The sequence below is a fragment of the Larimichthys crocea genome, chromosome III (assembly GCF_000972845.2).
Source record: "Larimichthys crocea isolate SSNF chromosome III, L_crocea_2.0, whole genome shotgun sequence".
NCBI lineage: Eukaryota > Metazoa > Chordata > Actinopteri > Sciaenidae > Larimichthys > Larimichthys crocea.
In genome coordinates, this window is record NC_040013.1 from 6,736,601 (window position 1) to 6,760,693 (window position 24,093).

At 43.6% G+C, this 24,093-nt stretch overlaps 2 protein-coding genes across 5 annotated transcripts in view; one reads left to right on the forward strand and one right to left on the reverse strand.

The window, feature by feature from the left end:
* Nucleotides 1–24,093, forward strand: part of pcxb (pyruvate carboxylase b) — a 263,642-nt gene that overhangs the window by 148,475 nt on the left and 91,074 nt on the right. The window lies entirely within an intron of this gene.
* LOC104937697 (leucine-rich repeat and fibronectin type-III domain-containing protein 4) overlaps nt 1,843–24,093 on the reverse strand; it is a 35,564-nt gene continuing 13,313 nt past the window's right edge. Inside the window, exons 2-7 of the mRNA XM_019255627.2 lie at nt 20,370–20,981; nt 20,062–20,224; nt 18,177–18,347; nt 16,868–17,029; nt 15,436–16,170; nt 1,843–5,282 (exon numbers count right to left, since the gene is read on the reverse strand). Of these exons, the coding sequence (XP_019111172.1) occupies nt 3,944–5,282; nt 15,436–16,170; nt 16,868–17,029; nt 18,177–18,347; nt 20,062–20,224; nt 20,370–20,955 (3,156 nt within the window). The 5' untranslated portion in view covers nt 20,956–20,981 and the 3' untranslated portion in view covers nt 1,843–3,943. The remainder of the gene's footprint in view (nt 5,283–15,435; nt 16,171–16,867; nt 17,030–18,176; nt 18,348–20,061; nt 20,225–20,369; nt 20,982–24,093) is intronic.

Sequence of the window (24,093 nt, forward strand, 5' to 3'; positions counted from 1 at the left end):
TTTAGAGGTGAGCTTGTGAGTGATTGTGTGTGTCCCCGCACATTACTCAGCGTTTTTTTTTAATTAGTCAAATTGGACTAGAGTTTTGCCTTGGGCACAGAAAGCAGAGGGAGGGGTGGTGGTGTGCACTGTGGTGTTCTTGCCCGTCACACATTAGTACACACACACTGACTCTATTTCTCAAAAGGTGACTGTAGCACAGAGTCGGCCCTGCTTTTAACGTGGCCACTATGAGCCCTCTAACCTGATGGCCACACACGCTCTTTCTCTCCCTCTTTATTTCCTCCGGCGTCACCGTTGATCGCATCAGATTAGGACACTGTCTCCCGCTCTGGTGTGTAAAGCTCAAGAGGCTTTTCACACACACACACAACAGCACACAAACACCAGTTACCCAGTCTTATTTGATTTTTGTGGTTAAATGATCTTTCATCTTGCTGGTAATACATTGTGGCAAAGTACTTATGTGACAAATATAACGCCAACTCCTAAAACTCACTCACAAACAACCAACTGAGCCCATCCAGTCATGAATATATGCAGAGGAACACGCACTCACTCTGAAAGCTAAACACGTTGACCTCCCCCTGCCTTCACTTCCCTCCCTCTCTCCCTCGCTCATCATCATCTGTTTGTCCATCTCTGTGTCAGCATTCTTCCATTCCCCTCTCTTTCACCCTCTCTCTCTATCTCGCTGTCTTTTTCACATGCTCCATCTTTCAGCATTTAGCAGCGTCTGCAAAGGACTGGATAGAAAATTAGAAATATGCAAGAGGGAGAGGTTGGACGAGATAAGTTCAGTCTCCATAAACACAACTTTCCAACTTTAGTCAAATGACTCTATAACCTTTCTTCTACTGATCCAACTGAGAATGAACTCCCCAGCCTGCAGCTCTGTGCAGCATTCTGCCCCTTCCAGCTCACTGCTCCAGTTCCTGCCTTACAGATGCCTCCCTGTGGAGGTATTCTGGGTGCATCCACTGGGATGAAAACCAGAGAAAGGTGGGATTACGTTTTCTATCTAACCCAGGAAGTCCTCTGGATCCCTCGGTAAGACTGAGATGATGTGGTCTGGAGGCTTTGCCACCTCTTGCCATCTTGACCGGGATAGAGAAAATGGATGTTCTGATTTGTTAGTTCATTTTTTCCAACTCCTGATAAGTTAACTTTTGATGTTCGGTAGCAGATCGCTGCCTTTGCTTTGCTGCTAAATTAGCGCTCAACTGAGCTGCAGGTAGCAGTAGAAGGGTCTTGTAATGTTTTACATTAGACTATCTGAAACTAACAGATATGTTGATAACAACAATAACAAAGCTTCATGATCCATTACTGTGACAGCTTTTAGTTCTTGTCACTGTGTCACATATCTATTCTGTTAAATCTTTTGTTTACTCGTATCTTTTTGTCTCTCTAAAAGCATTTCTATCTGATCTATTGATCTCCCTCTTTTCCTCTGTTTATGCGCTTTTTCACACCCCACCTTTTCTCTGCCTTGTATGTTGTTTTTAATTATCCCAAAAAGGATTAGTTCACCTTTACCTTCTAATCAACATCACCGACTGACAAGTAAACAACTTCATTTTGCCACAAAGACATTCAATAAAGCGTCTCTGGCTCACAAGTTTGCCTTCAGTTCAAAACATTTAAGGGACTGAGTGATCCTCACATTTCTCTCCCCGAATTATGAATAGACTGCTAATTTGAACAGCAATTAATTGTGTTAGAATCGGGTTTATGCACTCGGTGATGTGCTAAACTGCATTGGCACAAACAAATGTTCTCTTCACACATACATACAAACATGACACACAACTTACTCCCTTCTGTTAATGAGTCTGTTTCTGTTTCATACATGTAATTTTTATTTATATCAAGTCCAGAGAACAATATTGACTTTGGCAAAAATGAAATCAAAACAGAAAAGAAACAACAGTAATTGTTAAAAGTCATTATTAATGTTTTGTACTGTTTTTATAGGCATCTGTTCGTGTGTGTCTTTTGGGGTGTGTGCTTACCAGTTTGTGTGTTTTTTGTGCTGTGTGTGCTTTTTCCATATCAGTTTTGAGCTTTGTTTTTCTGCCTAGTTATAATCAACATTTTTCTGTTCTAATCATGAAGATTTTTTGTCTAAAACAAAAAATCACATTTTATATTTTGTATTTGATCCTAACATCATTCCCCAGAAAACTTTGAAAAACAGAAACACATGGTGCGACAAGTAACATCATTTTATATATATACTATATATATATACTTTCAAGTTTTCTCTTTATTTTTTTCTTCTTGATAGTTTTTAAGAGTCTCGGTGGTCTGTGCCAGTGGATCAGTCGTCCCATTATAAGTTTTACAAAGTCTTCCATTAAAGACTCCATCAGTTGCTTCCACTGCCTTTTTTTTTAACTACTTCCTTTCTGAAAACATTCACGGTGGCACAACGGAGTCTGAAGACACACAAAATTAATTTGAAGTTTTGATTCCTCTGTAAAGGTTTGCCGCTTTCTGATCATCAAACGGTGATTTATTGTGGTTGGTGAAAATGTAAACATTTCAGTCTTGATTTACTCGGCGTGAGGTGGAACTTCAGACCACAGCTAATCTTAAATGTTTTGATGCATTTCGTTAATGGCATGTCCAGAAAGCGATAAACCTTTATGAGACACAAATGGAGTCCGGGTGGCTGGATTGCCCCTCACAAACATTCATATACATGTGCGCACACAAACATACAGGGGCTCACATCCACACATCTTAACCCTGACCCATCAGTGCATGCACACTTATGCATCCATTAGCATTATTCATGAGTTTGGTCCGTTATAATCAGACATCCAATACAATCTGGTCTTTCAGAAATGCACCATCATACACCCTTGTCTCCACCATTTTGTAATCCATATCGACTTCATTGTAATCCCAACGTCTTTGTTTTAATAATGTCTCTGCTCCACTCGCTCTTTCCAGCCCATATCGATTGATCATGTCCAATGCACTCGGCTCTGTATTTATGTTCCCATAATCCGCAAGCATGGCAAGCCAAAATCATTGTCCACCCACAGAGGACACATAAAAGTCACATTCATTGTGTTGCAAAATGGCCGCCAGTGTTGCAGTCAAAAAAACAAGATAACAAAGCAGGACTGTCATCCTTTTTTTTTTTTTCTTTTTTTTTTCTCTGTAGTATTTTTGTATTACCGGTTCTGTTGTTTTTGATCCAGTGTAAACCCTTGTGGTGCTGTGAGGGCTGAGGCCCTGGAGAGTTGTTGAGAAAGTGTTAGCAGTAGTCTGGTTCTATTAGTGTATAGGCTTTACTGAGATCCACGCTGAGCTCACGCCATCTCGCTCTGCCGTATATCCTTTGTTCTGTTGCTCTATTGATGTTTTCCCATTTGATTACGTCTGTCCCTCAGCGACTATATATCATTCACTTTCTCTGTTCTCACAACTGTCACTCTTTGTCTTCAGTTTTGTTTTTGTGTTACTACTTTCTTTTGTCTTGTATCACTCCATTTTTTCAGCTTCCAGTTTTTAAAGACCACGTTAAAACTGTCATCCATTAAGTTTCTTTCACGCACCCACTTTCCCTGTCACATCTCTCTCCCCTCCCTTATTTTTCCGCCCATCACTCTTCTGGTCAGCTGTAAAGAGCCTCTTTGAAATCTTTCTTCCTCCCTTCCAGGTACATTTTCCCCACTCCTCTCCATTTTCCTTGACTTCTCCCAGGGCAAATCAAGGAGTGAGACTGGAGTCAATTTTACTCTCTCTTCCTCTGAACTCGCAACCTTCCCTTCCTCATCTGCAATCACTTCATCTTCACTTTCCTGCAGCCACAATTTCTCCTCTGACTCCACCTCTTTGCTCTCCTTAAAATCAAGATCCCATTTAGACTGTCCCCTCACAGAACCCTTTATCCATAATTTTTTTTTTTGTTCTGGTCCAAAACCCCCTACACAACACTTTCCTCCAGTTCTTCAGCACTCCGTCCTTCCTTCCCCTTTTCCCTCCCCTTGTCTTTTACACCGCTTGCTTTCCCAGCAGTTACCCCAGTGTTAGAGTTGGAGTTGGTGGTGTTATAAGCGTGGATGTACCCCCGTTGGAACTCGCAGCGCGCCCCAAAGCCCCCGGCATTTTCAGCCTCATCGCTGGCCGTCGAAGATGTTGTGCTTGTCGTCGAGGCGCACTGCACCAGCATTCCATGAAGTGACTGGCTCCGCCTTGTCCAGATCACGCTCAGCCGCTTGGCGTAACTGACAGCACCATAGCGCTTGGCAACAGTCGCCGCAGCATCAGTCGCTAGGGCAACGGAGGAGCCCATATCCAGCGAGTGCCGCCGTTTGCTAACGATCCCGCAAGCAGGGCTTAGAGGGGACACCGGGCTCTGGTAAGCCTGTGAGGAGTTCCATTTGTCCCTGCGGGGAGTGATTCTCCAGTCCAACAGCTCTGAGTCTCTCAGGGGTGCAGCCAGAGAGAAACTGGCGCGATTGGTCAGTTCTCGCTCCAGACGGGGTTTTGGCCGCTCCCTGGAGTGTGACTGACGGGGCAGGGTGGATGGAGGGGAAGGGGAGTAGTAGAGGGGAGTTCTGTCACTGTCAAGGCTGTATGGTGGCGCCTTCTCTAGCTTCCTTTGCCTCACCACCAACGCCATCTCACCCCCTGCCCCTGTCGTTGTGGAAACTACTCCCCCAGCGGATAGAAACTGCTCCAGGTTAACTTTAGGCTTGGGTCTGGGCTTTGGCGGGAGTTTTGGAGGGAGAGAAGATGCAGAATCAGCCGCTTCCTTCTCCTTGTCCTTGTCCTTCCCATTGTCCCTCTCCTTGTCTCCTCCTCTCTTTGAAGGCAGACCATTGGGCAGGACCACCATCATCATGTCCCCAGAACCATTTGATTGGTAGCACCCGCTGCTGTTTCCCCCTTTGTCTCCATTCCCTCCACCTCCACCCTGACAGCAGGCTCCGCCTCCTGCCTCAGTGTTGCTGTTGTGACATATCATGTGGTCACCATGATTGCAGACACGGTGGCGAACCATGAGCGCCACAGTGAACACGAGTAGGGTGACGACAACCACACCGCCAACCAATATGGTGAGTGTCCCGCCCAGGAAATGGGCTTGGAGAGAGCGGCATGCTGGGTAAACATCCTTGGTGGAGAACGTAGCACAGCCCAGGACTTTTGTTGCCGCTAATGATGTGATGCTGTCGTCGAAAATGGCCAATACACACAGGTTATAGTCCACGCCGGAAACCAAGTTCTTCAACAGGAAACGGTCAGTGGTCGATGGCAGGATTCTGAAGAGGGAAGAGAAAAAGTAGACGTCAGTTACATACTGCGTACAGGATGTGTTGTCAGACATAAAGTATCTGCAGCAACTCTAAGCCCAGCATGAATATTCTGACTATTGTGGAACTTAGGAGAGAGAGTCGAATACTAGAAAAGAAGCATAGGAAAGGAGGGGAGAAAGGGTGGCTAGAAACAGCGCAGGAGTGGATACTGCAGTGGGGGGAGAGAGGGAAAATGAGGCTATTGATGGAGAGCGCGCCCAGGGAACATGAAAAGAGAACTCTGTTTGCTCATTTGGAGTGCAGGGATGTGTGTGTGTGTGTATGCTCGTACTTGAATCCCTGCGAGAAGCAAACGTCAAGCCATTTTGTGGGACCTCACATTTATAAAAGAGGCCATTTTAGGTTGAGCGGTCAGGGCTAGGATTACAGTAAAGCTGGGACATTTTGTGGTTGTGATTTAGAGTTCATGGGAAATAAATGTGTCACTGTATTGTCATCACAAGCGAGGGTGTGTGTATTGTTGTATTTTGACTGCGAATGCGTGCGTCTGTAATAGGTGAGTGCCTGCGTGGGATAATAAAGAGAGAAGTGCTTTGAATGTGTCCTCATTTAAAGTGTTCGAACACCCATTAGAACTAACAAACAGGGGAGAGGTGAACAATGGAGAGACTGAAAGAGGGGTGGAAACAATGAAGAGAGGTGGTGGCGAGAATGGAGGGGCACAGCCGTTACATAAGTTGTATGTACTTCTCTGTTTGTATTCATGTATATGTTTGGATTTATGACATAGTAAAAATCTGTAGTTTTATATCAGTGTGACACGCTCGGGTAAAGTGTGTGGGAGACTGTGATGACTTTGCCCTCTGCTGTCCTACCCTGTTGTGTGGGCAAGTTTGTGGTTGTGTATTTTTTGTTTTACTATGAATATTTTGTCAGTGCTCCCCTGCATTCTGTTTTTTTCCTGCCTCTCCCCCCTTTCCCGCTGCATCAAAGGCCTTATTTGTGTCGTCTGTTGCTAACCATTCCAGCTCCCTTCAGACTTGAGCTACATCCTATAAATGCCATCTAGTGTGACTCAGACACCGGGGGAGCCAATGCAGAAGGCCTCTAACCTTAGTCTGTTTAATATGCATTCAAAATAAAGAGAACCAAGAAGGATGGCAACAACTTAGCTTTCTTGTTTTTCTTTGGTTGAATAGGGTGTAATTTAGCTGCAGTTACTTAAGCAAGTTTTACAAATGAGATCAGTCTGATTGACATTTGCTCAGACATATTTCTATCAATGTTAAATACATTGTATCATTGCATCTTAAATAGTGCTAAATTAGCTGAGAAACACAAGAGGGCACCTACTCTAGGCAAGCCAGCGGGCAGACCCATGTATGTCGAGTATTGATCACTCATTCTCGGTGACTTGTCTTAAAAGTGAACAAAAATGTGATTTTCGGAACAAATGCTATTGCATAGGTATGATTTAAGATTAAGTGACTTTTGCATAGGGCAGTGTTTTGCAAACTCTGTTATGCCACCTAAGCAAATCTCCTGAAGTGGTTTGAAATGCAAGCACTGACAGAAAAACTCCTAATTTGCAGCAGAAGCTCAGTATGATTTTTGAGTCTGACATTCCAAGTCCAAATATAATGTAAACGGACACATGGGGCATTCTCATTAAAATCTGCCTCACTCAGTCATTAGGTTGCTATAGATTGCTTCCCAACACTGTCACAAATCCACCAATTAACTCTCTGCACTGGAGCGACTTAGGGACCAGGTGTGTGTTACCATGGCAAAGACTCATTATTTGGCTTAACAGTGCAGTGCTTCGACTGAAAACATCTCTTCATTCAGTACACACGTTTAACACTCAGTCAACTTTTGTGGATTAATTTCCCAGAATATTAGCAGGCTCTTTTTAACAGCAAACTCTATCATCACAGCAGATTCCAAGCAAGGCTACAAAATTAAACCACACAGCAGACAAGACAACGGCATTTAAATGGTCGAAGAAGAGTGTAAAGCTGAGCCCATTTGCCCTAAATGTTCGTATCTAAGGTGCAAAATTATTTTCTTTTTTGTCCAACTGCCAAATGACTAGTGATTTACCAGCCACTCATTAGATTAGCATTGTTTTTTTCCTTGTGGAAGAAACAAATCGACGAGCCTCTTGCATATTTTACCAGTATTTGGCTGGTGCCTGATTCAAATTTTCTGCCCTGATTCATTATTACTCTTAAAATAGTTGAACGTGTCCTTCAACTAATGTCTTCATTCAGAACTTTTATTCTTCAAGGTGTGATGGACACCGACTGCACTGCAAGGCAACTTCAGAGCAGTAACTGAAACTGGGATAAAATGGAACAAAATTAGAGTTTGGAGTAAGTTCTTTTCATATTTCTACAGTGCAGAGTAAGGCATTGTAATAATCTAAATCAAACCAAAATCATTATGATTATGAACCCGCATACAGGACTGAAAACCTGAAATAAGAGCCTGTCTCGGGCAATCAGCCACACTGGGGGATTGTGAATATTGCCCCCATAAAGTCCACTAGTAAAGACAATGTGGCGCTCAATCAGATTCCCCACATGAAATATGCAAGAAGCAGCACTCATAACGCTACCTACTGCTGCCTCTGTTTCTGAATAAAAAGCCTTGGTCATATTATAGGCTTATAAAAAGCCCTGAGAAATATTACAGTGGTGTCAGTCCAACCAGAGCCTTCATGTGAATTGATGGAACCCACGAGGCAGAGAGATTTGACCATCACTGTGGGGAGCTGTGTACTCGGGCGAGGGGTTTGATTCTCTGTCACAAAGGTTAGATTTAAATGGGTTTTCTCTTGCTTTGATTCACTGGCATGTTAACGCCTACTGGTTTCTCATATCCCTTTCCCCATGTCCCTCAGTGCTTCAGTTTGATTAATATTGCCAATATACTGTTGCATGCTTTTATTGGATTCAGTGCTGAATAAGAAACTGTACTGCCAGTCTTATACCGGCAATGTTTGTGCTGATTCTCGTTGTACTTCCTGATATATGGTTACATTATGAATTATACTGCACCAAATTTGTGTATATATACAATGGGTGGATTAACAAAACAACTGAATGCTTTTCGCACAGTATGTATGATAAACTGGGACATTAAACTATTCAGTTGGTCTTGCATTGTGCGACCATGAGTCACACGCATACAGTGTGCGAACCTTAAGTGAGTCCTTGAATCATTTTTCTAATCCGTCCATTGCTATTCAATATCCTTTCCTCTATGCACTCCATCCTCCATCCTTGCAGATCTCTTTTCGATCCTCCCTCCCTCAATCTATCCTCATTCTTTTTCCATCCTTCCTTTTTATGAACAGATTTTCTTCTTTTTCGCTGATCACTCCTCAGCTCTTATCTCTTCATATCCTGTGCCCTTTTTGTCGCTTTCAAATCATCCATCCTTTTTGTCCCATCACCTAAATCTACAGTGTGTTTTATTCTCTGTCTGACCTCTTTCTCGGCACCTTTTTATTATTTGACTTACATTTTTTTTAGGTATGTTCACTCCCTCTGCTCATCTCCTCTACTTCTTTGTCTCTTTTACCTCCTCTGTATTTTCCCAGCCAATCAGAACGGCTCGCTGCAAATCCTTCTGCGATTCTCACAGCTCTACCTGACCTCCTACCCTCTCTTCTTTTCACAGTCACTGTACTATGTCTCTATTAGCCACAGCTATAACCGTGTACCATTATTTAGCATCCAAGGTCACTCTCCTCCTCACTGCTCTCCAGCTGCCTCTGCTCCTCCCTCATCCTCTCTTCATTTCTCCCTGCCACCTCTCCATTTACCCTCGTCTTAAACCGCCCCCCCTCCTCCTCACTCCCTATATCACCACTCCCTTCCTCCGCCTCACCACCCTTCTCTCTCTTATGAGATCGTGAATCACATCTCTAGTTGTTTTTGCCACGCTGGCAGTGAAAGAAATGGGCAAGCCAAATTCACTGAAATATAGATGGAAGAGCCCGGCCCGTTTGCAAACACATGCATCTTTGATATGCTAATTTACTATGCATCATGCATTATTAACCATATTTACATGCCCATTGTCATATGTACCTGTAAGCGTGTTGTTCGTACACATCACAGACACATGAAATGATCCACGTAAATCCTCAGTGTAAAGACAATGAGTGTTCATGAATATTCAGTGCGTTGCGCATAACTTGGACACCCAACATACCAAGAGTGTATGTGTGTGTGTCCGTCTCTGGGCTTCTAATTATGGTTAAACCCCGAAAAAGCACGCACACACACACACACAGATGCAGGGAGAGAGTGAAGGAGACGAGGGAATGCTTTGTTCAAGCTGGTGACACAGAAACGAGTAATTATTAGTCCCCGAGAGAGAGAGAGAGGGAAAGAGAGTGATAGCAAGAGATAGAAGAGTGGTAGAATCGTGTCTTCCCCTGCCTCACTTCTTCTTTTTCCTCTCTATTGGCATCACCAAGTCTGGTGGTCTGACACCAGACAAGATTGGGCACAGAGAGCAAGAGAGACTGAGGAGAGAGAGGAAAAGGCAAGATGAGGAGAAACAACAAAGCAATTATCTCCTCTTCCGGCTGACATCTATACTGCCCTCGTTTCCTTTTTTTTTTTTTTTTACCCCCCCAATGTCACGTCTTTTGCTCGTTTAGCCTTTCCTCCATTTTTGGTTTTGATTTGTTGGACTATTTACTGTCTTGTTTGTCGTCTCCCTCAATTCCGTCTGATCCGTTCCGCTGTTTTCCTCGATCTGTCTCTCTGTCAATCTCTTTTTCTTATTTTATCCCTCCCCTCTGGATTTTGTTTCATCCCTCCTTCTGTCTTTTCGCTTTCCTTAATCTATCCTTCTCTCTCATTTGGCCTGATTTTTCCTGCGTTGCCTGATTCAGTTGTTTTCCCACTCCTTTTTTTTTTATGACCTCCTTCTTCTTCCCAATCCCCAAGTATTTGTCTTCCTCCATCATCTCTCTCTCATTTCTCTTCATTTTATAATAAAAACCTCCCTCCCTCCTCTGACACTAGTAAAATATACGTTGACATTACGTATCGAGTGCTGCCCCCTTTCTCTTTCCCTTTCTTCCTCTGCCTCCAATGTGAGTTGACGGAAGTATTGACACAGTGGTTTAACACTTAATTACATCTGCCCCTGGAGTACAACTCTCAACCCCATTTTGTTCCTCCCCTATCTCTTTCTTCCCTCCATCTAAGTCCTTGCTCTTCCTTCCTCTCCTTCCTCTCCAGCTTTGTCTTTTCTCTCCTTACATCCTTATCTATTCCTGTGTCAGCAGATGTACTTATCTTGTTTCTTGTATGATTTCTTGTGTTGCTTAGTGAGCTTATACTGCGCTAAAATAGGAAGCTGTTATTAGCTTCGCAGCATTATCATATTGTGCAGTACAAAGAGCAGTATGTAACATGACACAAACTGAAAGCCTCTCTGGATGTTTGATATCTCCGGTGGATGAAAATAGTTTAAAGGATATACCTTTGTAGTTTGGAGGTATCCTCATTTTTTAAATATTTATAGACCAGTTCAGTACCCTGTGTCAAATTTTCTGTGTAATTAGAGGCAGCAAATGAGTATTGCCATGCATCTCATTTCCCGGTTCCCTTTCTTTACTATTTTAATGTCCCTCTGCTTTGGTGACTCATTAGCCCTCTTCTCATCTGTCTCTCAGCATGCACCTTTCCTATGGCTGTCAAACTTTTCACCCTGTCCTTTTTAACCATGAGACCCTTTTTTTTTCATCTTTTTCAAAAACTCTACTTTCATTATTCTCATTATTTCTTAAACTCTGCGGGATTCTATCTCCAACTCCCTCCTCTTTCTGTCCCTGTGATCATTTCTGTTCCCATTAAATTCGTTGTCAGACTTGGCACTTTGAGTGCCCGGCAGGAACGTTGATCCTGTTGTGACTTGAGCGAAATTGTGAAAATTGTCAAAGTCCTTATACTCCTGCCTGCGTGCACACACACACGCACACACAAACACACTCACACAAGAGTATTGAGCCTAATAAGAAACTTTTGGCTCTGACATATACAAGTGTCATACAAATACCCCCACTGGCATTCCTTATGTAGTGAGTCAAAGTATTGAAAACTCCAAGCACAAAAACGAAACCGTACATCTACCATCAGCAGCACAATAGAAGGCAACAATACTGCATCTTATATAAGCGATATTGAATAATGTATCTCAGTTTGAGTATGCACACAAAGGCTGGAGTCAACGTCTATATTGTACAATGAAACATTTCCAATACCGTCTCTAGGTTCTAACTTCCACAGGATGTGACATGAACAAAAGAATAGCTTCATTCTGGATTGTGTATGAGTATGATCTGTGGTGGTCTACAACTGCACTCTTCAGCCCACGCCTTCATGCATGCTCCTGTAATGGAGGAATTGTTGTACAAAACTGAAAATGCACAGAATTTTCCGAACAGATGGTAGCACAGAGGACGCTTTACAAACGCTGCCTCATTAACATGGAGGGACATTCTTTCTCCTGTTCTTTGTCCTTCAGGTAGGCTGCGTACTCGTAGCAGCAAAGAAAGACATGCCAATTTGGGAGTTGCTCACATTCAACCAGCAGCCTTGGGAAATCCTTGGTTATTCAATTGCTGGGGTCTTGGAGGATCTAGGACATTTTCTAGCGTTCAAATGAAAGTGTGGCACTGTAACGTTGTGGCAGAGTTCCAGGAAGGATGCTGGGGTGACAGGTGACAGTGTCAGGGGTGCTGAGGGTTATGGGGGGGGGTGAGCAGTGCCCAGCGGATGTCACATGGACAACATCCCACCTGGGACTGTCACAGAAGCCATCAGATGTGGACACTGCATACTAAAATGGAGGCTGGTGTTGTCAACGTGCGCCTGACCTTTTTATAAAGATGATTTAAATCTGGCAGCAAATTGCAGCTACACAATGTGCTCCACTTTTCTGTAATCTACATATACAGCATATACCTATACCTAGATAGTTTTCATTCGTAAATCCTCTGAGTTTCCTCTCTTTCTGTCTCTCTCCCTCCCCTTCCTCAGCTCAGTTCAGCTGGGTTGGTTTGAGTTTTTTTTCTCCACCTGACAAAGCACAAACAGCAGCAACAACAACAACAAAATATGAACACAAATCCCTGATAGGGAAGCATGAAATCTCACTCGTCTATTCTCCCCTTTTGAATTTAGAAGCCTAGACTCCCTTTGGCTGACTCCTCTTCACAGCTAGCTGGTGTGATATTGCGGTTAGCTCTGGCACGTTGATAGCGTGATAGAAATCTATACTGGCTGCATTGTGGGTATGCTTCCTTTCAAATGCTGCCCCCTTCCATTTCCTCTTTATCTGTCCTCCGAGACTGATTTCCCTGCTTCCTCCCTCAAAGCCCTTCAGACTTCATGTCTCCTCTTTCAGCCTCCTTCTTCTCTTTTCCAGGTCGGTTCATAGTTTATATCTCAATTCCACGTTTAAGATAGCCACTACATCTCTATGTCTCCTTTGAGACGGGTATCCCTCCCTTTGTTTTGTTGGCAGTGTGATTTGTTTACTTGAAATCGCTTACTCCCTCCTCGCTGAATTTCAGCATCTCTCCTGTGATGGCGGTCGCCTGGACTCTCTCGCACTTATCTCGCCTCTGTTTTGCTTCTGTGCGAGCCTCTTTGTGTCTATCAGCATTTTCTTGTCTCAAGCTGCACAGCTGAGCCCTCACCTTTACTGATGCTACCCTTACATCAGTCCTTTAAAGTTTGCTCCCTCAGAGACTCACGTTCTATCCAGGTTACCTTCTCGTTTTCGAGACACAAATTCAGTCAGGGCAACTGGGATTTGAAGTAATATATCAAGATATACAATTTAATGCAATCCAATACAACAAAGGTGTAATTAATACTACCTTTATCACCTTTTTGTTCAATACCTGTCGTGAATTTGTCAAAGGTGTTTCAACTCCCAGTTTGTATCTGGAGGTAATACACCTTTACTCGATAACAATAAGTAGCAAGCCAGCTGCCATATTATTAGAGTATTTTCCATAGAGGAATTAACGCAGCTGATCAGCGAGGGAGCTAAGATCTCATTCAGTTCATTCAATTCAATCATGTAATTAGTTCTCCATGTGTAATTGCCACGATTGTGTCATGGGACTGTGCAGAATCTGCACTCGTCTGTTTTGATGTGGCATTTCAATCGGACACCTTTTCACCTCTGCCTTTTCATCTACGCACCGCTTCCCTGCAGCACAGGGCTTTGCCTGAGGGCTTTCACCACACCGCTTCCTACAATTCTTCGTTTCCTTCTTTCCTTGTGACATAATTACTTTCTTTGTTTTTTTGGAGTCCTCTCTCCTCACAAATCTTTCTTTTTATCCCAAATTTCTCTTCTCACTTTTTCACTTCCTCCCAACTTTCTCACCATCTCCTTCCGATTTCTATACATAGATATATTTCTGTTTTCTTACTCTATTTCCACGATAGCATGATAGATTCAAATACCTTCCCTACCTTTTTCCACCCTTGCTTTTTCCTTGAGGACCGTTTGGGCCCACCCATCTCCCTTCCTCCTCTTATTGTCTGTCACTCTTTCTCCTTTCACCCATCCTTCTTTCATCTCAATCACTCCCAAGGTGATTTGTGTGGAGCCCATCTTCTCCTTTTCCCTCAATCCCTCCTAAAATCTCTGAGGTGCCATTCCTACCTAAAAATTCACCCGTTCTTCCCTTCTGGCTCTATCCATCGCTCAAACTATTAGATTCTCCTCCCTCTCAATCTTTTTTTTTTTCATTCACCCTCGGCTGCCATCTTACTTACTTTACCTCAATCCTTGTGCTCATACCTGCACACAGTTTTTCACATTTCCAATCATCTTTCCAGCTGTCTGTCTTCCGTGTCCTCTTGCTGTCATATGGTTAACTCCCTTCACTCCTTCTCAATAGCACTTACTACTTAATACCGTCTTATCTGAGGTGGATGTGCATTCAATCACTCCATCAGTGCAGAGCTAAATCAAAAAAATAAACAAAAATAATACCAATCCCTCCCCAACCTCCTCTCGCCTTCTCTTATTTCTTACACTCACTGCTTAATCCACCGTTTGGCTGTAGCAACAGACTGTGCTTGTAAATACTGTGGAAACTTTAAATCCATGCAGGCATAATTCATGTACAGTGCAACAATATTGTGCATGTGCACTAAACAAAACAAGCTTAATAAAAAGACTTCTTCTTCTGCACAAAAAAGATTTACTTATTTTATAAAAACAAGTGTTATTATATTCATAATATTTTTATATATATATATATATATTTTTTTTTTAAATGTTCTTGGTGTACACTCAACAAAAATATAATATAAATATCAGTAGCTCGAGTAGCTCGAGTCCAAGCCACTGACTCATCTCAGACTTACATACTTTGTCTCTCTACATTTGAGCAATTAGCTTTCCAACTAACACAGTTTGACAGTGCAGAAAGTGTAGAGTTTGTGAGCCATCATTTTTCATGTAAAACAATCAAGACCCTGTGTCCATTAATACTGGTACATGCTACTGGATGGCATTAAATGTTGCTGTAGATATATCTTGCATTCAGAGTCCAACAGTATTTACTTGCCTCTAGATGTTTTTAGGTTATAAGGCACAGTGTCAAACATTTTTAAACAATCCCCTCCCTAAAAATCCCATTTTTATTCCCTCAACATATATCCACTTGCCTTCTCATTCTCCTCTCATCCATATGCACTGACTATCCACCTGTTGGGTTTTAGTGTCATACAGTGATGGAGATGAATTATTAACTACCTTCGCCCCTCTATCCCTTCATCTGTCTCCCCATTCATCCTTCCCTTGAGCTATCCACCCGTCCATGTACAAGGTGAACAGTTGCACTACTGAAGTGTCATGCTGTAATGGATAAATATTTAAGGGGTTTTGCATGAAAACAGGATATGCACCTTTTGAGTCAGGTAGACACTGACAGTCAGACAAATGATTTGTGGCTGCATGTAGAGAAGCTGATACTGCAAGAAGATAACGGATAGCTTCTGGCAAACATCTAAGCTGCTCCAAAACTAACATTTCACCTTGACTTCCAATTGTTTGTAATAGTGAGTAGTGTGTATTACATAACAGAAGTTGAACAGACCTGTAGATGAGTGTCTCGTCGGCGGTGCAGTTGTACTGTATCTGATACATCCAGACAACGTAAGCTGTAGACAAACGGCCCAAATCCCATCGGACCTGAGCTGAAGTTGATGTTACTCCTTGTACCCCAACCAGCCTTCCTTCCTCCTCGTCCCCCTCGTCGTCCTCCATGCTCCCTCCGTCAGCCGTCTCCCCTTCGGGGGCCCTGCTAGTGACGCCCTCGTCGTCCTCACCTCCACCTTTTTTCCCGTCCTCCACTTCTCCGCCACGTCCTGCGCCGTTGTTAATCCCTCCGTTTTTCCCTGTGCTGATATCCGAAGAGCCCGGATCGGTCCGTAAAATCCCATTGGTCACATTCCTGTTGCTTTTGGTGTTCACGTTGTTATTCCCTGTGTTTCCACCTGCTCCTCCCCTGTGAGGAAGAGGGATTATTTTCAGGTCCACAGTGGCCGTCGCTTCGCCTGCTGCATTTATTGCGATACATGTGTATGCCCCGTCATCCCGGGCTACTGTTACTAAGATATCCAAGGTCCCATTGCTGAAGGAGCTGGTCCGGGATGAATTCGCAATGATGCGGTCATCTGGTGAAACCCAGTGGATTACTGGCTCAGGGTCGCCAATGGCACGGCATTTTAGCGTGGCTCTCTGGCCCTCCAGCACCCACAGCTTATGAGTGTGACGGGTGATGAGAGGTGGTTCACAAGTAAACTCCTCCTCAGGAATTGACCAGAAATATCTGAGAGACAACGGGAGGGAAGAGAGACGAAGCCAATGAGAGAGAGAGAGGGAAAGAGAGAGAGACACAGAGAAAAAGAGAGAGAGAGAGGAAGATCCCTTTTTGGCAAAGTACAGGCATTTGTCTTGCTTTATCCCTCTGAGGTAGGGTTGGCAGATTAAGGTAATTCATTAATCAAAAGATCCATGTGCCCCTTTCTATCAATTTAAGGGTAAAGTTCAGTAACACAGTCTAAACAATTTCCCATGCTTCACTGCAGAATAGTGGCCTAGGTAAAGAGTAATTAATGGTGACAGATATGACAGATGACAACAACAGATGCTCATTTTCCTCCTTAATCCTTTGTTTTCACTCCATCCTTTTGACTTTAGGGTTAGAATGGCAAAAAGTCTTGTGGGGAGATGCAGGCAGGTGGTTTCAGAATAATGACTACAGCAATATCACAACTCAGTCCTTAAGGCCTACCTGTCCTACGGGTTTTTGCTCCAGTTCTATTCTTGCATACATGATGATCCAATTAAGGTGTCAAAAAATGTGAGATCCATAATTGGATGTGTGCTAAAACAGGGCCAGAGCGAAAATCTGAAGGACAGATTGGGCTTTGAGACAAGGTTGGGAAATACTGATGTGTGATATTCAGTTCGACTTAACACATCATTCAGCTAGTGGTTAACTGATTGGAAAAGTTGATGTTTACCTTCCAGCGAGGTGAGCAGGTGTGGCACAAGTTTCCATGTCATCTCCACGGATAAGCCGCCGTAACCATAGCAGTTCGCAATTGCAGTGCAGCGGGTTCCCACCAAAATTTAAGCTTATGACAGCATTGTAGGGGGTGGGACTTATTGCACCTGTCTGGGACCTGAAGAAGAAATAAAAAAGACCATCAGTTTAACTACAGAAATGTGTAAGCTTTAATGTTAAATTAAAAAAAGTCTACATTCTTTATTAATTTGACTTGAAGATAGACATTGATCCACTTTCATGAATGTATCTTCCTTCATATTTTGTTGAAGTTTGAGCGCTAAAGTCCAAATTGCACAATCTTATTAACATTTGATTTCTTCCTGGTCAAGGTCATTTTTTTCCCCTTTGCTTTTAAATTTACACCAGCGTACCTTTTTCTCACTCATATTTTTAGTTTCCTTATTGCTATGTAACTGTTGATTGTGATTCAAAGGAACAAAAATCATTTTCCTATAAAGTGAAGTCTTGGCAACAGCAGGTTTAGAAGAGCTTGCTGCTCAACAGGCGATTACAAACCAACCCAGGAGCAATACTTGGCAGTGGTGCTGTTATAAGCGTTTTGCAGCAGGTCTGTGCAAATTAAATTTAGAGTCATTTACAGATGCCAAGGATGAAAACAAAACTCTGTTAATCGTACTTCCTTAGCTGGTTTCTGGAATGTGGCCTGCAAACCTTGGGCTGTAATACCACATACAGTATATGAAATGGGTGACTGTTATAGCATAATAGCTCAAACACATTTATAATTTTCTGTTTATTCCCATGACAAGTCAGACCGCACAACCCCAGAGCCAGTTTCATAGATGGCTCTGTGAGCTAGTTATTTCTGAGTTGGTTGCAGCTTAGTTGGAACCTCTACTCCAAGTGTGATTTTCTTTTCTAAACCTCCCTCATTACCTACCACCACTATTTATCTAGCCAATAAGTGGGCATGGGAGACCTGCAAGGTCCTTATTTATTCACCTTGCTGCCACTCGCTCCTTTGGCCTTCTTTGCCACATAGTGTGCAAGCTGCTGCCTCCTTTCTATATGAGCAGCAAGGGGAAATAACAAGATACCATAGGGTTTTGTTCCTCATATATGGACTGTGGAATAATAAGAATGCACAGCACATTCTGTGCATATGAGTATATGTGTGACATTGTCTCCCTGTGATTCAGTGCTCTTGTTAAAAACCACTTTGGTGGCAGTGATGTCTGCCACAGAATATTCCCACTAAGCCACTTCTTAGAGAAACATAAAAGACGAAGCTTAAAAGCTACCTTGCAAAGAGGGGATCAGGAGGCAGGGTTCGGAGCCTGTTGGAGGTCATATCCAGCCTTGCAAGTTTGTACAGCTCTCCAAACACTCCTTCGGCTATGTGGTCTATCAGGTTATGGTCCAGGTTGAGAGTGTGCAGACTGGCCATGTTCTGAATGGACTCCCACGGTACCCTGTAGCAATAAAAAAAGAGGAATATTTAGAGATGAATGTGAGATTCATTGAATCACTGGACTTGCCAGATGGTCATTTGGGTTTGTAAACGCCGATTCATCACTCAGATGGTTAGTGTCTGTTGAAGGTAAACTGACAGTATAGGGATGCGTGTGCTGCTATTCCATTAAAGTTTACCATCTAAGTTCTGAGCACTTTGCTGTTGCTTTGCAGGAAACGGGAATAAGCAAAGAGTAATTAATGAGATAGCGGTGACAGACAACAACAACAGATGCTCATTTTCCTTCACAATCCGTTTCTTTTTCACCAGTCCCATCTGTGACCCATTGCTGTTGTCATTTAGTATTCCTTTTGTACAGATAGTCACTTAACAACTGTCTCTGAACATATTAGTGAGTCAAATCTGCCAACTGACAACAGGCAAAACAGAATATATGTGAAGTAATGCGTTTTATTTTTGCAGTCAGGGTCATATTGACACTGTTTGCATCTTGTGCTCTGTTTCAAGGTGTTGGCTCAAAGTATGTTTGTCAGAGTATACGTGTACTTTGCACCATGTGACGAACAAGTTAAATCCCAAGCTCATTTGTTTGGTGAGAAGAATACGTTCGTTTGTTTGTCGTCAAATTAATAGTTATTTGAGTCACTGATAAAAAGTTGCTAAATTACAAGAACTGTAGAATGTCTCTAGATGATAGGCCTATATGGTATACATTTTTAATGAACGAAGACTGGCAATTCTCATCTTTGCTGCACTGCACAACAGAAGATTAACCACGTCAGATCAGGTGAGGTTCCAGAGTTGCTCTGTAAAACTCTGCTGAAAGCAGTATTTGAAAAAATCTAAGCTGCAGGGAGACACCAGGTGTTCCTCACTTTCCTTCCCAATTAAATTATCCAGGTGGGCCTCCCCACCTGGATAATCTCTTCCCGTGTCTGCAAAGTTCTCATTTGACATGATTTGTTTCCAGTTTTTAACCTTGATAGGAAAGAATCAGTGATGCAAGTCTTGAGGGTGTAATTTAACCTGCAACAAAGGGCAAACAGCAGTTGCTAATGTATGCGCCACTAAAACTCTTTATACTTTTCTTATGGCTTGGTGGAGTTTGGAGAGAGGCCAGAGAACTCCTGTAGAGGAGACAAATGAAAAACCTTAATCAGAGCTGACAGCCAAAAGCTGCTGAATTCATCAACGCAGCGAGACACTATGAAGAGAACAGGGGTTTGATAGAGAATATCATTATTGTTTTGACTTATTACTTAGTCCAGAAGAATAGTTAGTGATGCTGTAAGAGTCTTCATTGTCCTAAATAGAGATGAGTGGAATACTTCACAGTGCGCTGAAGGAGGATCCATATGGAATAGTTATAGCAATGCATGCTTACGCCATGGAGTGAGTCCAGGCGGGCACTCATCAAATCTTAACAAAATCGAAGTCAAAGAAAATTAGCACCTCATCAAAATTGATTCGCTTTCAGTTTCTGAGCTTTTCGTCCTCTCCTTCCAGCCTCAGCAATTTGAGCTGGTCTCTCTTCATTGTGTTTGCTGACTCCTGTGTGATCATAAAAAGCGTTTCCACTGTGCCTTGAAATTTTGGGAGCCGAGCTGTGCGTCTGCAGCGCACACTTGAGACTGAGACCTGAGCGCAGTGAACTCTAGAGCATTGTAATGTGTTTCCACTTTACAAAGCAGAACAGACAAAAAAAGGCTTACCTCCTGAGGTTATTGTAAGACATGTCGAGGTCTTCCAGTGTGAGCAAGAAGTCATCAAAGGCCTGGACAGAGACTTTGACCAGCTGGTTGTTGTTGACGATCAGGTGTTGCAGATTGACCAAACCTGCGAGGTCCCTGGGTCCAAGTATAGTCAAGCGATTACCTAGACACAAATATAAATAATGCCACTTAAAGGTTTTAATTCAGTGTTTTCATCAACTTGATGCACGCAAATGATCTAATTGTAATATCCAAGTAGTTTAAGTTATCAGAAGTGTAGTTATCTTAAGATAGTTGTTTTGCCTCACCATCCAGATGCAACGAGCGCAAACTCTCAAGGTCAGCAAAAGCCATTGGTCGGATCGAGTGGATGGTGTTCCTCGACAGAGTCAGATCTACCAAACCAGTCATGTTGACAAAGTCAGTCCCGCCCACTTCTGTGATGAAGTTGTCAGCCAGTCGCAGCTCGACAGTGCGGCGGTCAACGTGCGGGGGGACAAACAGGAGGCCCTTGTCGGCACAGAGTGTGCTGAGCGACTCTGAAAGGTTTCGACACACGCAGTGGAAGGGACAGGCCGAGACCACACCCCACGTCTCCCCCGCTCCGATTAGAGAAGGCAGCAGGCAGCATGTGACCAGAGTCAGCCAGTGAAACACCGGGAAAGGGACAGAGTCGGGAAGGGTTCTTTTCGTAGTCCTGGGGCAGGCGCAGTGGACGAGATGGGATGAGGAGGGCAAAGATGAGACAAGGAGAGGGGGGAGAAGAGGGAGAGAGAGAATGGATGGAGGGAAGAGGGAAGGGACGGTGGAACGTTCTGCCCTTTGTTCGGGGTGGAGGTGTGTGTGGGGCAGGTGTTTTTGTCTGCGGGGATTGAGGGGTAGGGGGACAGGCATGGTAGAACGCCTGGCGATCCACAGACCTGGAGAGAGAATGTGGAGAAAAAAGAACACAATGGGTTTTTAAACTGTTTCACTGGTCAGACATTGGTTTGTAATAGATCTGAAATGTTGTTCTGTGTCTGATTTCCTGTTTTCCACCTACTCTGACTAGACGGAGCTGGAACGAGTCTGCTATGCGCACATGCACACTTGCGTGGGCCAAGGCCTTCTCTTAAATGAGTACCACTCAGTGCGAATGCCCACTTGGTGCTTCACAGCATAAAAAATCCATATTGTGAAATGGTTGATGCCTGACAACAACTTTCATATATACTCGTAAGGAAATACACATTCCCGTACCATTACATCTTATTGCCTAGCAACAACATCCCAAAAGACTGAACACAGCCAGTCCCCATAGTAACAGTTACCTAGAAACCTGTAAGATGGATTAGTCGAGTGTTATATCATTGTACCCGTTCTTAAGACGGTAGGTCGGGGATTCAAATTGGGTCACCAGCCTATGTGCCTTGATTTCTACAGCAAGACTCAAGTCAAGCACAATGTAGGTCTCACTAGGCTCAGTCAAGTACAACACACAAGGCTCTCATTGTAATCTCAGACATGCAGAAAATCTCCCAGCAGACACACGCTTTGTGCACAGACATCCCGAAATACAGCTATGTGATAATAAGGTATAGAGATGAGTCACCGCCTCTGATTGGCATGCATAATTGTTGTCATAGCAACTGTAACCTAGATACAGAGAGAGTGACAGGGAGTGTTGATAACAGTCACAGTCGTGGTGACTAGGGAGAGGAGACAGAGGATGAGACGGTGAGTCAGGGACATACAAACACAGAGAACATCGGCGGAGAAGGATGGGTGTATTTTTCTTATTTTATTTTTATGGAGTAATCTGTAAACTTGTGGAGTGGAGTAGTGCCTTGAGCACGGTGATTATACAGTGATATATAATGTATGCAACCTAATACTTTGAGTAACGACCAGACGCAACCGTACATCATGCTGACTTTACAGGTTTGACGCAAATTGCTGGCTCAATACTTTCCATTAGGTGCTAGCTTTGCTCTTTCTGCATGAAAGTAGACAAGGGTTTACCATTTAGCTCAGTACTGAAGCAGTGTCAATATCAAAGCTCGGGGAGGGGGGGTTCCAGCTGTGTTTTGCATTCTCCTCCTCTATTACGTGGTTCACTTTGGTCTACTTCCAATATGTGAGCACTATTAGCTATATTAGACAGGCTACAGTGTTCCATTTTATGAAAGCCTGCGTCAAAAGGATAAAGAAACCTAGTGCTTGAAATGGTGTGTTTCATCTCAGGTTCCTAAATGTTCTCACTGTAAAGCGAAAAGAAGGAAGGAAATAGGCAGTGTCTCTCTTAAATGACGGGGCTAGATTACATATGGTTTACTTAAGGTTGCAATCAAACGGTGTCATTACTTCCTTAATGTCAGGAATTTCCTTTTGAAAGCAAATATTTGGCCGGAACATTAAACCAATAGGCGATTAGTTAAAGAGACAATTGTGTGCCCATTCATAAGACCTTTTAATATGCTGCAATGCCTCAAGTGTTGTAAAACACTACTTTTGTTGACATCTTATGCTTTTTGCTACTTAACTCTAAATACTCGAGTGGCTCTTAGGTGCCCTAGGGAGTTGTAATGACTGCCAGGAGCTGCAGTACCTTTTTCAAACCAGACCTAAAAATGTAACTCCCCACACTCGAGCTTAGCAGTGGTACCACAGATAGTTATTTCCTTATGTCTAGTGTCATCACTTTCAAAAAAGGAAAAAATATCGCTCGCAGGCAGGAGATGGTCGGGGAGGATGGGGAGGGGGACAAAGTCACGAATGCCTGCAGTGACAGCCAGTCCCCAGGGCAGTCGACGTTGGAAGTCGACTGCTCCTGAGCTCCTGTGGAGGCGCGCATACTAAGATGTGAAAATGCTTCGGCAAAAGTGAAACACCACTTAAAAATGTGCCTACTCTGCGGCGGAGCCCGAAAATCCCGGACGTAAGGTGTTGCAGAACGAGCAGGGCACTTCAGCCCTGGCTCCACCAGCTTACCCCTGTACTTTGCTAATGCTTTCCCCTCAGACAGCTTACTTTGCCGGCGGCGTGTTGAATGTCAATACGCTCCCGCACTCTCCTGTTGTGCGGACGGTCTCTCTCCACTCCTTCATTTGACCTTTATCTTTCCTTCATCTCCCAATTTCCTGCATCTTTTCCCCTCCTCTACTCCCCCTCTGCGCTGCACTTTCTCGCATGTGCTTTCTCGCTTTTAACTCTTCGGCTCTGTATCTCATTTTTTAATACTCGTGCTTAAATTTTCACCCCCTTCTCCTGTTTCTCCTTGTGAAAGCCTTCACATATTTCTCCTTGTGTCATTTCTACTCACACCTTCGCCGTCTCCCCCACTGCTCTTACGTACCGCTCCTCTTCTTCCCCTGACTCTATTATTAGAGATTGTTCTTTGTTTTCTTGCTATCCATCCTCTACGATTTATCTTGCACCGCAGTGCTCCTCCTGTCTTTTTCTATCCTGTCTCTCCATCTTTGCTCACCTTCCATCTTATAACCCTTTCCGCCTCTGGCTACTCTGTAAATTTCTGCATTTTCTTTCTTTGTATCTCATTCCCTCTCTTTCTTTCTCTCCATCTTGTCTGCCCTTGAGGCAACCTGAGTACGACAATGTTATCAGTCACAGCTCTACCTCTCCACCTCCCCCCCCTCTCTGCCTGTGTCTTTTTGTCTTGTCTCTCTATCGCTTGCTGACTCTGCTGCCCTCCATGTCTCCTTGCCTCTCCTGCTCCTACTTTGAGTCACAAACTATGCACACATATGCGCACACACGTCTTCAGATCGTACGTGCCACACACGCGACTTTGTCCAATCCTCCGTCTTGCGCTCCCTCCCTTGCCCTTCCTCCCCTCCATCATTTTTCTAACTTTCTCACCCACCCTTCTTCCCCTTGCTTTATTTCTTGATCCCCCCCCCTCCCATGCGTCCATTTTTCTCTCTTACCTCTTCCTACCACTTTCTATCTCGCTGAAACCTTTCCTCTGCATCTCCCTCTCCCCATATCTCGCTCTTCTTCTATTAGGGTGCAGATCTCATTTGCAACTAGAGC